Source organism: Genypterus blacodes, unplaced genomic scaffold, assembly GCF_046128005.1.
Source record: "Genypterus blacodes isolate CSIRO-AG114 ecotype Tasmania unplaced genomic scaffold, CSIRO-AGI_Gbla_v1 ptg000129l_1, whole genome shotgun sequence".
Taxonomy (NCBI): domain Eukaryota; kingdom Metazoa; phylum Chordata; class Actinopteri; order Ophidiiformes; family Ophidiidae; genus Genypterus; species Genypterus blacodes.
The window spans coordinates 1,264,130-1,280,708 of NW_027466931.1; the positions used below are offsets into that span (position 1 = coordinate 1,264,130).

General features: G+C 42.5%; 1 protein-coding gene and 1 long non-coding RNA gene across 24 annotated transcripts in view; both read right to left on the reverse strand.

Annotated features, from left to right (window-relative positions):
- Positions 1–16,579, reverse strand: part of LOC143010661 (hemicentin-1-like) — a 68,865-nt gene that overhangs the window by 1,930 nt on the left and 50,356 nt on the right. For 13 of the 23 annotated variants that reach the window (XM_076163106.1, XM_076163108.1, XM_076163109.1 and 10 more), the window contains 5 exons: positions 10,813–11,154; positions 10,414–10,692; positions 4,086–4,424; positions 1,770–2,108; positions 1,369–1,647 (listed from right to left, as the gene is read on the reverse strand). The exons of 1 other annotated variant lie outside the window; for it this stretch is intronic. In XM_076163106.1, the coding sequence (XP_076019221.1) occupies positions 1,369–1,647; positions 1,770–2,108; positions 4,086–4,424; positions 10,414–10,692; positions 10,813–11,154 (1,578 nt within the window). Of the gene's footprint in view, positions 1–1,368; positions 1,648–1,769; positions 2,109–3,682; positions 3,804–4,085; positions 4,425–9,461; positions 10,094–10,413; positions 10,693–10,812; positions 11,155–16,579 lie in introns of those variants that run through there. 9 more of the 23 variants (XM_076163117.1, XM_076163114.1, XM_076163123.1 and 6 more) reach the window with 8 other exon arrangements.
- On the reverse strand, positions 6,738–7,188 carry LOC143010684 (uncharacterized). The gene is made up of 2 exons (XR_012964835.1): positions 7,085–7,188; positions 6,738–6,781 (listed from the first exon to the last, which is right to left on the reverse strand). It is a non-coding gene; the product is annotated as an uncharacterized LOC143010684 (long non-coding RNA).

Consider the following 16,579-nt stretch of genomic DNA (forward strand, 5'->3'; position numbering starts at 1 on the left):
AGAGCTAATAGAGATGATATGGGAACTACGGGGAATTCTTCGAGCCGGTGCGTTCGCTAACGACACATGACGCCCTGCTGGCAGCCGGGAGGTCCCATGAAAAGTTGCCGTGGACTTTAGTGAAGTGGCGCTCCACAGACGCGTTCGCACAGCAACTGAGACAGCCACACACTTGCCATTCACATTCGTAATTTGTTGCCTTTTATCGGGGCTGTTTGCGGGTCTGTCACCGTCAAATCCGGCGTGCGCTTACTGGCCGGATGTTACGGTGCCACGTAACCAAACATTACATTACATTACATTACGTTCAACAAAGGTAGATAAAAGAATTTCAGGTCACAAGAACATGACAAACATGACAGCAGCGTCATTTGTTGGACTGACAGCTGATTGGATTATAATCGTTTTGTGACAAAAGGAGGCGGGATGTTTGTGAATTTGATGGGATAGAAATTTAAATAGCTTTACCAAGTGACGATGTGTTGTCAAATGTACGTATTCTTTGAACCTTTCGGGAGGGACTCGGAAACGCTTGGGGAGCGACCGGTCGCTCGCGAGCGACGTCTTGGCAACCCCTGGTCTAAACTGTATTTGTCGAGGGTGAAATGAGTCAACCAGTCACTTAATGAGGACAAGACTGAGATCCTGAGAGGTTCAAGTATGGAGGACTAAAAGTGCCAAAATTAAATAAATAAATACGCCATTAAATAATTAATGAAAAGTGTCAATAATAACTTAAATGTGTCATTAAATGTGAAATAATTGTTTAAATAAAACAAGTCATACAATTTAAAAAAAACATTTAATTATTTTAATTAGCCCCGACCACCGACTTTGATGGGCGAGGTTGACGGATAAAATTAATTCATGGTTCGCTGTAACACCGAACTATGAAATGTGCACTGAAATAATTAAATGTTTTTTTTTTAAATTGTATGACTTGTTTTATTTAATCAATTTTTTCACATTTAATGACACATTTAATTAATTATTGACACTTTTAATTAATTATTTAATGGCGTATTTATTTATTTAATTTTGGCACCTTTAGTCCTCCATAGTCAAGTTCCATTAGAAGTTCAAATGTAAAGCTGAGGACAGATTGACCAAATGTCCATCATAGCTGCTCATGGATCATAACATAACATAACATAACGATCATTTGGCAGACGCTTTTATCCAAAGCGACTTACATTACATTACCACCCTTCGCAGAGGGGGGAGCAATTGAAGGTTCGGTGCCTTGCTCAGGGGCACCTCGGCAGGGGCTCGTACTGGCGACCCTCCGGTTCCAAAGCAGAAGCACTAACCACTGAGCAAACCAATCATGAACACAAGGATCTGCTCATTTAGAAGACGTGTCCTCACCTGAAACGTGTATCTGTGCCTCTCTGGTCTGGCTGGTTTTGTTCTCTTGTAGTTTACAGGTGAATGTGTTGCCGTGTTTGTTGTCCACAGTCACTGAGCTGCTGACAGTATAGAGACCATCAGGACCTCTGAGCGTCTCTGTAGGTCCAGCAGAGACGATGTTTCTCTCAGCGTCCAGCCAAAGCACCTCAGGCTCTGGATACCAGCCTGCAGATTCACACTCTAACATCACTGCATCATTGGGTTTACTGATCTTTATCACAGGGGACGAAGCTGAGCCTGAGGATGAGGAGAGAGGAGGAACCACAGTGATGTTCTTACACTCACATGTCCATCAGTGTCCTCAGCTCATAAATATTAATAAACAAATGCAAACCAATCATAAACATGTTTCTACTTACCAACAGTCAGCTCAAAGTAACAGCGTCTATGCATGGAAACCAAGCATCTGTATGTTCCTCCATCAGAGAGTTTCACATTGGAGAGTTTCAGTGAAACATTTCCGTGCTTCAGTTCCTCCCTGAACAGTGACGTTCTTCCTCTGTATGCTGGGATTTGATGATCCGGAAGCTCCAAACCATTACGGCATATGTATACACCCCCTGACCTCAGATCAGGTCTCCTCCACTCTACAATCGTGCCAGATGCATCAGCAGGAGGTTCCAGGCGACATGGCAGAATGATGTCATCACCAAGCGCTGCTGCTATTGGCTGAGGCGCATCAATCGCCTGAGACTGAACTGGAAACACACAAGAAACTTCTAACTCCTCTTGCATTCATACTTTTCTTTTTGTTTTCTGTCACTGCTTACCCCAAATCTTCTCTTCTTGTTTAACAACATTGTTTGTGGTCTGTACACTCGCAAAGAATGTGAGGAAATGTGTGTGTTAATCAAGAACTAAATTAGATCCATTGTTTTACAGTAATAGTCTTTCCTACATGTTTCCCACGAGGGGGCATTAGTGAGTCTCACAGGGCTTTACAGACCCACATCAGGAAAATTCTTTCTTGACCACAGCCAAAACTCTCTAGGAAGATGAGGAAAAACTCCAGAGCAACGTTCATGTATAAAGAGGGTGTGTAAAGAGGTTGCTGGTTCCTGTCCTCACTTCCCCTGCAGCGACTCTACTGGATATCAATATCAATTTAAGTTGATCTTCCTGATCATCTCAAAACACTGAACAAGAGCCTACAAGGCAAAGACCAGCTTGGACTGCAACTTAATGCGCACATGAAAGCATTCTGTGTGAGACACAACTACGCAACTTCAATGCCCCGCGCTGCCCGAAATCAAATGTGCTTTTCAAAGGCCAAGCTTTCTGCTAAAACGGGTAAATATGCGTCTGTGGTCACATCTCTCATGGCAGAATTCAGTCAGCAAAACCAAGATTTTTGAGAAAGAAATCACGCTGTTCCCGACTGCCTTCCCGATGGATCCAGAAGTAGAAGCGAGTCTGCAATTACAACTTATAGAAATGCAGTGGGACAATTCTCTCCCTACCCGACTTCTACCGAACTTGAAATCACAAGTTTCCTCTGTTGAGGCGCCACGCAAAAAGAATGATGAGATGTTCGGCTGAACCTACATGTGAGCAAACTCTGAACAAAAGTAGATTGAAAACTGAAAGGACCGACAGCCATCTCTGTGACGTCATTCGCACCACAACCACCAAACTTACTCCTGACCTGCCATCCATCCTTCAGTCCAAAGCGTGGCATCACTGCTCCCACTGAGTGGGATGCTTGAAATATTCCCATCCCTTTCCCCCTTATTTCCCCCCTTCCTTTTATAGAGGGCTGTGAAGGGGGATCACCATCCTGACTAAGGAGCAATCTGAGGCTGCTGTTTTGAGAATGTGCTGCCAACTGTGGAGTCTTTTCGGTTCCTGGGATCCATCATCTCCCAGGACCTCAAGTGGAAGCTCAACATCAGCTCTCTCACTCAATCGTCCAGCAGAGGATGTTCTTCCTGTGGCAGCTGCAAAAGTTCAGCCTGCCAAAGATAATGATGGTGCACTTCTACTCTGCCATCGTTCAGTCCATCCTCACCTCCTCCATCACCGTCTGGTTCGCTAGATGTCTGTATAATCCTATACAAGGATGTGTGTGGAAACTACAAAGCAGTTGTATGACTTCCACAATAAACCTCCACAGAAATATTTAGATTTTTTTGTTTTAAACAAGGCATCGAGGGATCTGAGTGAACATTTCCAGGACGGATCAGACTTCAGATGAAACGTGGGTCGTAGTGCGTCACTACGAATAATGAAATCACATCACAATATGTCCAATGGATGTGATGAGGTCACTTACTGCACGACTTCTGCATAACTTCAAGTAAAAGAATATGGCCACCACGACACGACTAACGCAACAGACATGATTGACAGGGTAATGCTAAAGAGATGATCATTGTTGGACTTGGAGAAATGATCTGAAATGATGAAACACACAACAGAAGAAAATCTATGAACAGGATCAAAGCCTCTGGTAGGCTTGAACACTGGTGTCCATGATGCTTCAGTCAAAGTGGACACAGACATCATGACCCCCTCACATGTGGACACAGTCAGTCTACGACTACGACACTGAGATGAGGAGAGAGGAGAGAGGAGGAACGACAGTGATGTTCTTACACTCACATGTCCATCAGTGTCCTCAGCTCATAAATATTAATAAATAAATGCAAACCAATCATGAACATTTTTCTACTTACCAACAGTCAGCTCAAAGTAACAGCGTCTATGCATGGAATCAAAGCATCTGTATTTTCCTCCATCAGAGAGTGTCACATTGGAGAGTTTCAGTGAAACATTTCCGTGCTTCAGTTCCGCCCTGAACAGTGACGTTCTTCCTCTGTATGCTGGGATTTGATGATACGGAAGCTCCAAACCACGACGCCATATGTATACATCCCCTGACTTCAGATCAGGTCTCGTCCAATGTACCATCGTGGCAGGTGCATCAGCAGGAGATTCCAGGCAACATGGCAGGATGATGTCATCACCAAGCACTGCTACAATTGTCTGAGGCGCATCAATCACCTGAGACTGAGCTGGAAACACACAAGTAACTTCTAACTCCTCTTGCATTCATACTTTTCTTTTTGTTTTCTGTCACTCCTTACCCCAAATCTTCTCTTCTTGTTTAACAACATTGTTTGTGGTCTGTACACTCGCAAAGAATGTGAGGAAATGTGTGTGTTAATCAAGAACTAAATTAGATCCATTGTTTTACAGCAAAGGTCTTTTCTACATGTTTCCCACCAGGGGGCATTAGTGAGCTCAGAGTGAAAACGAGTCATGTACATTTTATTTGTATATAGCCCAATACCACATACAAAACTCTCTAGGAAGATGAGGACAAACTCCAGAGAAACCTTCATGTATAAAGAGAGTGTGTAAAAAGATTGCCGATTCCTGTCCTCACTTCCCCTGCAGCGACTCTACAGGATATCATTGGCAGACAAACACTCACATAACGCACAAATTGACACTTCCTTGGTTAGATGTATATTTGTGCACCTAACATACTGTGGCTAACATGACTGCTAACCAGCTAGCTCAATAGGCAGGGCAGAGGTGTGTGTGTGTGAGTAAAATGTTTTTGATGAAATTCTTCAATCTAAATATAAATGGTCCTTATCAACTGAAAAAATAATAACAGGCTGATTAAGGGGACTTCCAGGCTCCCTGAAATAAAGACCATCAGACAAAGAGGGAGGGAAGACAGGGGGCGCTAAAACTCACATATATTGATGAATATTGGTCAATTAATTCAGCATCCAGACTTTACTGTCCAGAATCTATACACTCAGTTAAAGGTGATTTGTTATGAACTAACATGAAATCTGCATCACTTCACCTCAAAGTACTGCAGAGCTGCTGTACGTCTGGTATAAGTATGAATGTACCTCTGCTCAGGTGACTTTGGAGATGAAAGCTGGCAGCGAATATCCAAAGCAGAACAGACAACATCCAGAAGATCTGAGAAATGAAAAACAAAATGTCTTCATTGGCTTCACATCAGTAATCAAAAAAATATTTAAGACAATAACAATGACAGTTAAAGGTTGAGGTGAAGGCATTCATCAGACACACTGCACCATATTCAGCCTCATGCCTTTACTTTGTTCTTACTGTAATCAAGTTCATACATGGACATAATCAATAGGATTGTGTCTCATTAATGAGGTCCTAAAACAAGTTAGCATTAGCATTTGGAAATTAAGCTCCACATCTTCCAGTTAAGTTTGATTATCATATAAAGCAGGGGTGTCAAACTGAAATAGTCAGTGGGCCAAAATAAAAAACTGGGACTCAGTCGTGGGCCAGACTCCATATCTCTTGAAAATAGGACTACAATTGTGTTTGTTTTCCCTTCTCTCCGGATATATAATGATTAAGTTTTTCATATGGAAACATACTTAAGTTAAGCTTAAACATTAGGTCTGGAACAAGCACAGCTTATTATCAGCACATGAGAAACCGATTTTCAAATAAGAGTGACATTCATTTCTTATTCTTATCTAAATAAATAAAAGAAAATAATTATTATGCCTCTCTCTATCTGTAACCTTTCAAGTTCATTTTCAATGGAAACCTTTTTTTCACAGAACAACAGAACAACCCAAATAAAATAATAATTTCCCTCAATGGAAATCCATCTATATAACTATTCTAGGTCAGGCAAGACAAAAGTGCAGAAAGAAAAGCTCAGTTTGCTAAACTCTGATTTCCTCTGACGCACATAGATCTGTGCTGCCGAACATAGAGAGCGTTTGAGCAGCTTGGGGGCGGAGTTGTTGGGGAATTGTGTCTGGGATGAAACGAAGAAACAGAGTCATACTTTGACTTGAGCGTGTCACTACACACACTGGAGTTCAATCAGCTCCATTTGGAGGTTGGTTGATGCGCGTTTCACGTCAAATGCAAACTAATTACTAAGCACTCCAAACCTACATTTCTGGGTTTCAAAGTCGGCAAATCGTAAACTCGCCGCTGAGTACGTAGATTTTTTGAGCAAACTGTGCACTTGGCAACACGGAGGTAGAGACCTGCTCTTTCATGGTTTGGCGGCACGTTAAATGGTCCGAGTTCCCGTGCAGCGTCCTACTCTCCCACAGGCAAAACTTAGTCTGAAGAGCGCTCACCGCAGCGTACATTTCTGCGATGACGCGGTCCCGCCCCTGAAGCTGCAGGCTGAACAAATCGAGTTGGCTCGTGATGTCACATATATGTGTGTGTGTGTGTGTGTGTGTGTGTGTGTGTGTGTGTGTGTGTGTGTGTGTGTGTGTGTGTGTGTGTGCGCGCGCGTGCGTGCGTGCGAGTCACAAAACACAAAAAAAAACAAAACTCAGTCGAGAGAAAATAAGGCTTTACTTCCTCCTCGTGAATAAAATGAGGCAGTCACCTGGGCGCAGAGAAACAAAACGCAGTCTTATCATCTGATCAGCTTTAAAATAGAGGCGATCAGCTTGTAAATGTCTGCGAAGTACAGTAATGTTGTAATCACACAAATAAAATGTATCTTGTCACACGATATGAAACTTAAATAACCATTAAAGCTGCACAAAAGAGCTACATTAGATCGTGTTTGTAATATAAAGTTTTAAACACACTTAGAAGTGAACGTAAACATCTGATGGATTATGTATAATAACACATTACGCGTGACACTGTGATATTAATTCACTTGAATAATAAAGAATCTTACCTGAACATGTTGAAAAAGTCGACGCAAACAAGGTCAACCACTTTGAGTTTCTCATGTGGCAGCCTGCCGAACTCACTTGGGGGCGGGGGGTGAGGCGGAGCTGGGGACACACAAAAATGTACTGGAATGGACTGGAGTCGCCCTCGCAACACTTCCTCATACGTCACGAAAAGTCGATGACTTGTTTCATTTTCCCAGAATAGATAAGTAGATGTCTGTACAATCCTATACAAGGATGTGTGTGGAAACTACAAAGCAGTTGTATGACTTCCACAATAAACCTCCAGAGAAATATTTAGATTTTTTTTGTTTTAAATAAGGAAATATCCTTGTTTTTGTAATTTTACTTCGGACCCTAAGAGGGATTTGTATAATGAATGAAGAATGAGGCATCGAGGGATCTGAGTGTGCATTTCCAGGACAGATCAGACTCAGTACAACAAGCAGCAGCTACATGATTTTACTTAAGTGTTTTCTAATGGTGGACTTGAGACTTTCTGCCCCTCCGACAATTCGCCTCTACTCATCAGGTGATGGAAGGTGTGTGTAGAGAGAGAGAGAGAGAGAGAGAGAGAGAGAGAGAGAAAGCGAGAGAGTTGAGTTGAGTTGAGTTGAGATGTCGGTTTCTGTTCAGAGAGTGTGTTGTGTTTGTGTAAAGTCTCTCTGCTCTTTCTCAGTTACCCAGCAGCCTCCAGGAAAAAGCAGCATCTTTACAAGAGGAGCAAGAGACAGATATACAAAAGGCTACAACAATGTAGCCTTTTGTACAATGTATGAATATTACGATGTACGATGATCTATAATTCTGATAAAAATAAATATTTATAATGTATATATTGTTTGATAATCAGCATCAGGTAAGCCCTAACTTTGACAATGTGCCTTTGAGCAAGAAGACTCAAGACGTGCTAAAGAGCTCAAAGTTAAAGAAGTTTGACCTCTGTTTGACCTCCACAGGAAGAGGAGGATCTCCAGCTTTATATGGACCTGTCAGTCAAAGATCCGTCAGCCGACAACCAGACAGCATGGAGGTCCCGGCTCTGTGCATCAGCCTGCTTGAGTCGCTTCTCTTTATCTTGCTTTGTCACGGCTCCTTTACGATGTGTGAGATCTGTACAGGTGCAACAGAAGCCTGTTGGTTCAATGCTCCTAACTGCTTTGATTGACTGATACTGTATACGGACACACAAATATGTTGGTCAGAGCACAATGTCCATTTAAAAGCTGATTTTCAAAATTTGTGATCCTTGAACATATGATTTATTTTTATTTTTATCACTATTACTATTTCACAGCACCGATCAATCCCATCTGTAGAGTCACACTGTAATCCAATCTAAATAACTCCTCATGCTTACAACACATGAGAAACATATCAATAAGGCTCATTGGTCTGGTTCAGAACTTATCAATCAACCATAATGTTGTATCTTTCAACCAGAAACTTATTGCAAAACCTACATTGAAATCTATCAGACTCATCAATAAAGCTTATTGGTCAATCGAAATGTTGATTAGTTTGACTGACATTTCTGGCAGCCAATGAGAGAGGAGCTTTGACCCCACAGTGAACAAGTGGTGTTTTTTTTTAGTTTAACAATCTAACCACTAGATGAAGACAAAAGCTTAAAGATGATCTAAAATGGCCAATAACAGTAACACACACGCCCAGCAAACACGAGTAGTTGTTTTGATACTGTAACGTGAACCTGCCCGCTCAGTCTCTACTCACCATCTGCTTCTCTCTCTGCCAGATTTGCCATAATCATTGGATTTGTACAACAATGTAGCCTTTTGTACAATGTATGAATATTAATGTACGATGATCTATATTTCTGAGAAAAACATATATATTTAATGTATACATTGTTTGATAATCAGCATCAGGTCAGCCCTAAATTTGACAAAGTGCCTTTGAGCAAGAAGACTTTGACCGTCACAGACAAAATGCTGAAACAGTGTTTTTTTTCAAGACTTGCTGAAGAGCTCAAAGTTAAAAAAGTTTGTTTGGTCAAAGCTGCTGCAGCACCTCAAACACACCACAGGAAGAGGAGGAACTCCAGCTTTATATTGACCTGTCAGTCAAAGACCTGTCAGCCGACAACCAGACAGCATGGAGGTCCCGGCTCTGTGTCACAGCTCCTTTACGATGTGTGAAATCTGTACAGGTGCAACAGAAGCCTGTTGGTTCAATGCTCCTTCACTTAAAGACCTAACTGCTTTGATTGACTGATACTGTATACGGACACACAAATATGTTGGTCAGAGACTCCAGAGAAGCCTTCATGTATAAAGAGAGTGTGTCAAAAGATTTCCGGTTCATGTCATCACTTCCCCTGCAGCGACTCTACTGGATATCAATGGTAGACAAACACTTTATTGGTTAGATGTATATTTGTGCAGCTAACATACTGTGGACACAAAGACAAAGAAAGTGTTTGAAAAGGACTTGAGTCTTCCTGCTCTCAGAGGAAAAAACTCAATTTATCTGACAGAAACAAACTGAAACAAATCAGATGAACACCATGTAGAGAAAAGGATCAAACACCTAAATAAACATTTAAACATCCACATACTCATCGTATATCGACCACATGTATGAAGTCAATATACACAAGAGAAGGCTGTGTGTGTGTGTGTGTATGTGTGTGCGTGCGCGCATGCTTGTGCGAGTGCTTATGGCTTGATGTTCACTTAACTTTACTTTATTATCTTCTCATTATTTTTGAGGATAATCAATCTCTTAAAAGGAAAACTGTGACTGTCAAAGTAAATCTTATTCCACTAATAACTCTGCAAATGAGTGTGTTTGTGTAAAATGCAGTGTATTGCATCACTACGAATAATGAAATCAAATCACAATATGTCCAATGGATGTGATGAAGTCACTTACTGCTCGACTTCTGTGGAACTTCAATTAAAAGAATATGGCCACCACGACCAACCCAATGGGTATGATCGACAGGGTAATGCTAAGGCGATGATCATTGTTGGACTTGGAGAAATGATCTGAAATGATGAAACACACAACAGAAGAAAATCTATGAACAGGATCAAAGCCTCTTGTAGGCTTGAACACTGGTGTCCATGATGCTTCAGTCAAAGTGGACACAGACATCATGACCCCCTCACATGTGGACACAGTCAGTCTAAACTGTATTTGTCGATGGTGAAATGAGTCAACCAGTCACTTAATGAGGACAAGACTGAGATCCTGAGAGGTCTTTAGAAGTTCAAATGTAAAGCTGAGGACAGATTGACCAAATGTCCATCATAGCTGCTCATGGATCAGAGACAAGGATCGGCTCGTTTAGAAGACGTGTCCTCACCTGAAACGTGTATCTGTGCCTCTCTGGTCTGGTTGGTTTTGTTCTCTTGTAGTTTACAGGTGAATGTGTTGCTGTGTTTGTTGTCCACAGTCACTGAGCTGCTGACATTATAGAGACCATCAGGACCTCTGAGCGTCTCTGTAGGTCCAGCAGAGACGATGTTTCCTTCAGCGTCCAGCCAACGCACCTCAGGCTCTGGATACCAGCCTGCAGATTCACACTCTAACATCACTGCATCATTGGGTTTACTGATCTTTATCACAGGGGACGACGCTGAGCCTGAGGATGAGGAGAGAGGAGGAACCACAGTGATGTGCTTACACTCACATGTCCATGTGTCCTCAGATCATAAATATTAATAAACAAATGCAAACCAATCATGAACATGTTTCTACTTACCAACAGTCAGCTCAGAGTAACAGCGTCTATGCACGGTGGAAACAAAGCATCTGTATGTTCCTTCATCAGAGAGTTTCACATTGGAGAGTTTCAGTGAAACATTTCCGTGCTTCAGTTCCTCCCTGAACAGTGACGTTCTTCCTCTGTATGCTGGGATTTGATGATCCAGAAGCTCCAAACCATTACGCCATATGTGTATAACCTCTGACCTCAGATCAGGTCTCGTCCACTCTACAATCGTGCCAAATGCATCAGCAGGAGGTTCCAGGTGACATGGCAGAATGATGTCATCACCAAGCGCTGCTGCTATTGGCTGAGACGCATCAATCACCTGAGACTGAACTGGAAACACACAAGTAACTTCTAACTCCTAAGTTGATCTCACTCAGTTTTACATTACATTACGATCATTTAGCAGACGCTTTTATCCAAAGCGACTTACATTACATTACCACCCTACGCAGAGGGGGGAGCAACTGGGGGTTCGGTGCCTTGCTCAGGGGCACCTCGGCAGGGACTCGAACCAGCAACCCTCCGGTTCTTAAGAGAAGCTCTAGCCACTAAGCCACGGCAACTCCTCTTGCATTCATACTTTTCTTTTTGTTTTCTGTCACTATTTACCCCAAATCTTCTCTTCTTGTTTAACAACATTGTTTGTGGTCTGTACACTCGCAAAGAATGTGAGGAAATGTGTGTGTTAATCAAGAATTAAATCAGATCCATTGTTGTACAGCAAAGGTCTTTCCTACATGTTTCCCACCAGGGGGCATTAGTGAGCTCAGAGTGAAAACGAGTCATGTACATTTTATTTGTATATAGCTCAATACCACATACAAAGCTCTCTAGGAAGATGAGGAAAAACTCCAGAGAAACCTTCGTGTATAAAGAGAGTGTGTAAAGAGGTTGCCGGTTCCTGTCCTCACTTCCCCTGCAGCGACTCTACAGGATATCATTGGCAGACAAACACTCACATAACGCACAAATTGACACTTCCTTGGTTAGATGTATATTTGTGCACCTAACATACTGTGGCTAACATGACTGCTAACCAGCTAGCTCAATAGGCAGGGCAGAGGTGTGTGTGTGTGAGTAAAATGTTTTTGATGAAATTCTTCAATCTAAATATAAATGGTCCTTATCAACTGAAAAAATAATAACAGGCTGATTAAGGGGACTTCCAGGCTCCCTGAAATAAAGACCATCAGACAAAGAGGGAGGGAAGACAGGGGGCGCTAAAACTCACATATATTGATGAATATTGGTCAATTAATTCGGCATCCAGACTTTACTGTCCAGAATCTATACACTCAGTTAAAGGTGATTTGTTATGAACTAACATGAAATCTGCATCACTTCACCTCAAAGTACTGCAGAGCTGCTGTACGTCTGGTATAAGTATGAATGTACCTCTGCTCAGGTGACTTTGGAGATGAAAGCTGGCAGTGAATATCCAAAGCAGAACAGACAACATCCTGAAGATCTGAGAAATGAGAAACAAAACGTGCTCGGCTTCACATCAGTAATAAAAAAAGTATTTAGGACAATAACAATGACAGTTAAAGGTTGAGGTGATGGCATTCATCAGACACACTGCACCATATTCAGCCTCATGCCTTTACTTTGTTCTCACTGTAATCAAGTTCATACATGGACATAATCAATAGGATTGTGTCTCATTAATGAGGTCCTAAAAACAAGTTAGCATTAGCATTTGGAAATTAAGCTCCACATCTTCCAGTTAAGTTTGATTATCATATAAAGCAGGGGTGTCAAACTCAAATACTCAGTGGGCCAAAATAAAAAACTGGGATTCAGTCGTGGGCCAGACTCCATATCTCTTGAAAATAGGACTACAATTGTGTTTGTTTTCCCTTCTCTCCGGATATATAATGATTAAGTTTTTTATATGGAAACATACTTAAGTTAAGCTTAAACATTAAGTCTGGAACAAGCACAGCTTATTATTAACACATGAGAAACCGATTTTCAAATAAGAGTGACATTCATTTCTTATTCTTATCTAAATAAATAAAAGAAAATAATTATCATGCCTCTCTCTATCTGTAACCTTTCAAATTAATTTTCAATGGAAACCTTTTTTTCACAGAACAACAGAACAACCCAAATAAAATAATAATTTCCCTCAATGAAAATCCATCAATTCAACTATTCTAGGTCAGGCAAGACAGAAGTGCAGAAAGAAAGGCTCAGTTTGCTAAACTCTGATTTCCTCTGACGCACATGGATCTGTGCTGCCGAACATAGAGAGCGCTTGAGCAGCTTGGGGGCGGAGTTGTTGGGGAATTGTGTCTGGGATGAAATGAGGAAACAGACTGAGTCATACTTTGACTTGAGCGTGTCACTACACACACTGGAGTTCAATCAGCTCCATTTGGAGGTTGGTTGATGCGCGTTCCACGTCAAATGCAAACTAATTACTAAGAACTCCAAACCTACATTTCTGGGTTTCAAAGTCGGCAAATCGCCGCGTAAACTCGGCGCTGAGTACGTAGATTTGTTGAGCAAACTGTGCACTCAGTAACACGGAGGTAGAGATCTGCTCTTTCATGGTTTGGCGGCACTGAAAATGGCCCGAGTTTTCTGGCAGCGTCCTACTCTCCGACAGCCGCTCACCTCAGCGTACATGTCTGCTTGTGACACGGCCCCGCCCCTGAAGCTGCAGGTTGAGCAAATCCAGATGGCTCGCGATGTCACAGATGTCATACTTTTCTTTTTGTTTTCTGTCACTGTTTACCCCAAATCTTCTCTTCTTGTTTAACAACGTTGTTTGTAGTCTGTACACTCGCAAAGAATGTGAGGAAATGTTTATGTTAATCAAGAATTAAATCAGATCCATTGTTTTACAGTAATAGTCTTTCCTACATGTTTCCCACCAGGGGGCATTAGTGAGTCTCACAGGGCTTTACAGACCCACAACATCAGGAAAATTCTCGACCACGCCCAAAGCTCTCTAGGAAGATGAGGAAAAACTCCAGAGAAACCTTCATGTATAAAGAGAGTGTGTAAAAAGATTTCTGGCTCCTGTCCTCACTTCCCCTGCAGCGACTCTACTGGACATCATTGGCAGACAAACACTCACATAACGCACAAATTGACACTTCATTGGTTAGATGTATATTTGTGCACCTAACATACTGTGGCTAACATGACTGCTAACCAGCTAGCTCAATAGGCAGGGCAGAGGTGTGTGTGTGTGAGTGAGAGCGAGAGAAACAAGAAAAAGAAAACAACCCTAACGTAGATTAAATTAATAACTCAGTACGTTGGTCCATATTATTCATTTAAACAACACCTGGTGGTACCATGAATTTGCAATAACCAGGAAAACAAAACATCAAAATCATCGATCAAAAATAACAAAAAGAGTTCCGTTGGGGCCCGTAGCTGCACGTAAACAGTGGCGAAACTGAGGGCAAGGTAGCAACCGCTACGATGACCCAGACGAAGAGACACTACCAAAAACAACCGTGGGTGGAGGTTTCAGTCAAAGTGCATACACTTTACTCACACGTCCTCACTCCCCCAACCGGAAGACTGCGTGCAGAGGATGGAAGACGCTGTGCCAGCTGGGCAGGTGTGTGCTCCCCGAGAGCTACCATCCAGCGTCCTCAGCCGCAAGGTAGCCGCAGGTTGGAATGAGCAGGCAAACTCTTGCGTCGCGGCTGATCCTCCGGTGTGCCCGGCACAGGCGAAGCGACTCCCTACTGGATCACCGCAGCCAGGAGCCAGGAGCCAGGAGCCAAGTCCCGGGAGTGGAACAGAGTGGAGCAGACACGCATACAGCCCAACGCAGTCCGGGCTTCCGCCATACACAGAATGTCATTGGTCTCTTCCAACCGGAAGGCACCGCAAAGCACCATGGGCATTGTAGTTCCCCAACCCCATTTAGAGGGCCTTACACTTATGTCACAGAGAGGCACACACACACACACACAGTGAACAAGGTGAGTAAGTGACTGAAGCTGTGTGTGTCCAATGCCATGATATATTTTAGTGTTACAGTGAAGAAACATTTACATTTCAAATTCTCTTACTATCTACATCCCACTCTGTAAGCTTGGGCAGGAAAAGCGGTGGCTTTGCGCGTGGCAGCACCCGCTGCTCGTTGTGGACAGTAACTACAGCACGATACGTCGGAGTCTCTAAAACACCAGAAGTTTAAAAAAGTCTCCAATAACACCAAAAAAAAGACGTCTCTAGATTTGTTGCTCGTCGCTTTTGACAAAAAAGCACCAAAAGCACCAAACTTACTCCTGACCTGCCAGCCATCCTTCAGTCCAAATCGCAGCATCACTGCTCCCACTGACTGGTATGCTTGAAATATTCCCATCTCCTTTCCCCCTTATTTCCCCCCTTTATAGAGAGCTGTGAAAGGGGATCACCTTCCTGACTACGGAGCAATCTGAGGCTGCTGTTATGAGAATGTGCTGCCAAGCATTTTCATAACAAAACACATTAATGGAAAGCTGTGATGGAGGCTGTTTTTTCTTTAAGCATATCAATTCTCAGGCATACTGTAATTTACCTACATTTTAATGATTTTACTAACTTTTACTATTACACTAAAGGTGAGGCAATATAAAACGCCTCTAGCGAGTTGCACAGGCCTTCAGATATTTTTCTCTATGTGGCCCGCGGTGAAAAAAGTTTGGACACCCCTGAGTCTAACGTCTCCATGCTTCAGTTCTTTCTTGAAAAGTGATGTTCTTCCTCTGTATGCTGGGCTTTGATGATCCAGAAAGTCCATAGCATGAAGATACATTACATTATGATCATTTGGCAGACACTTTTATCCAAAGCAACTTACATTACATTACCACCCTTCGCAGAGGGGGGAGCAATTGAGGGTTCAGGGCTTTGCACCTCGGCAGGGACTTGAACCGGCGGCCCTCCGGCTCCCAAGCAGCAACTCTTCCCACTGAGCTACTGCCGCCACAAACACACTGCTCCAGTGACCTAGTGAGGCAGGAGATAGTGGAAAACATTACATTACACATGCATTACAGAGGGCATATGTGTATAACCTCTGACCTCAGATCAGGTCTCGTCCCCTCTACAATCGTGCCAAATGCATTAGCAGTAGGTTCCAGGTGACATGGCAGAATGATGCAGAGCTGGAAACATACAAGTAACTTCTAACTCCTCATACATTCATACTTCTCCTTTTATTTTCTGTCACTGTTTACCCCAAAAAACTGCTCTTCTTTTTCTACAACATTGTTTGTGGCCTGTCAGACTTCAGAAGAAACATCCTGGAAATCTAACATTCCATCCAAACCAAAACGCTATGAAGTCAGGAAAAGTATCCAAATAAATACATTTAATACTTCAGTGTCAGCAGCAGCTAAATGGTGGACTTGAGTCTTTCTGCCGCTCCCTCAACTCGGCTCATCTATCAAAAGCTCAAAGTCCTTGTATCACTTTATTAATCAGCCAACTGTAACTCATTAATCTGTATAGGTCCTGCAGCTTTAAGTAAAGAGTTACAATCTGTACTTCACTCTAAACTAAATATGTGCAAAACCAAACAACATGCAGACATGAGGCCTGTTTTCCTTCATCAAACCTGACAAACCAATTTAGTTCATCACCTGAAGTTAAACATCAGAGGAAACAGGAAGTCCTCATGAGATAGATGACAGATCTGTTGATTTACTGCAGGGGGCAGCAGCAGACTGGTGAGCCTCTTCAGGTGATGGAAGGTGTGTGGAGAGAGAGAGAGACCTTAAGGTCAAGCCAGCATTGC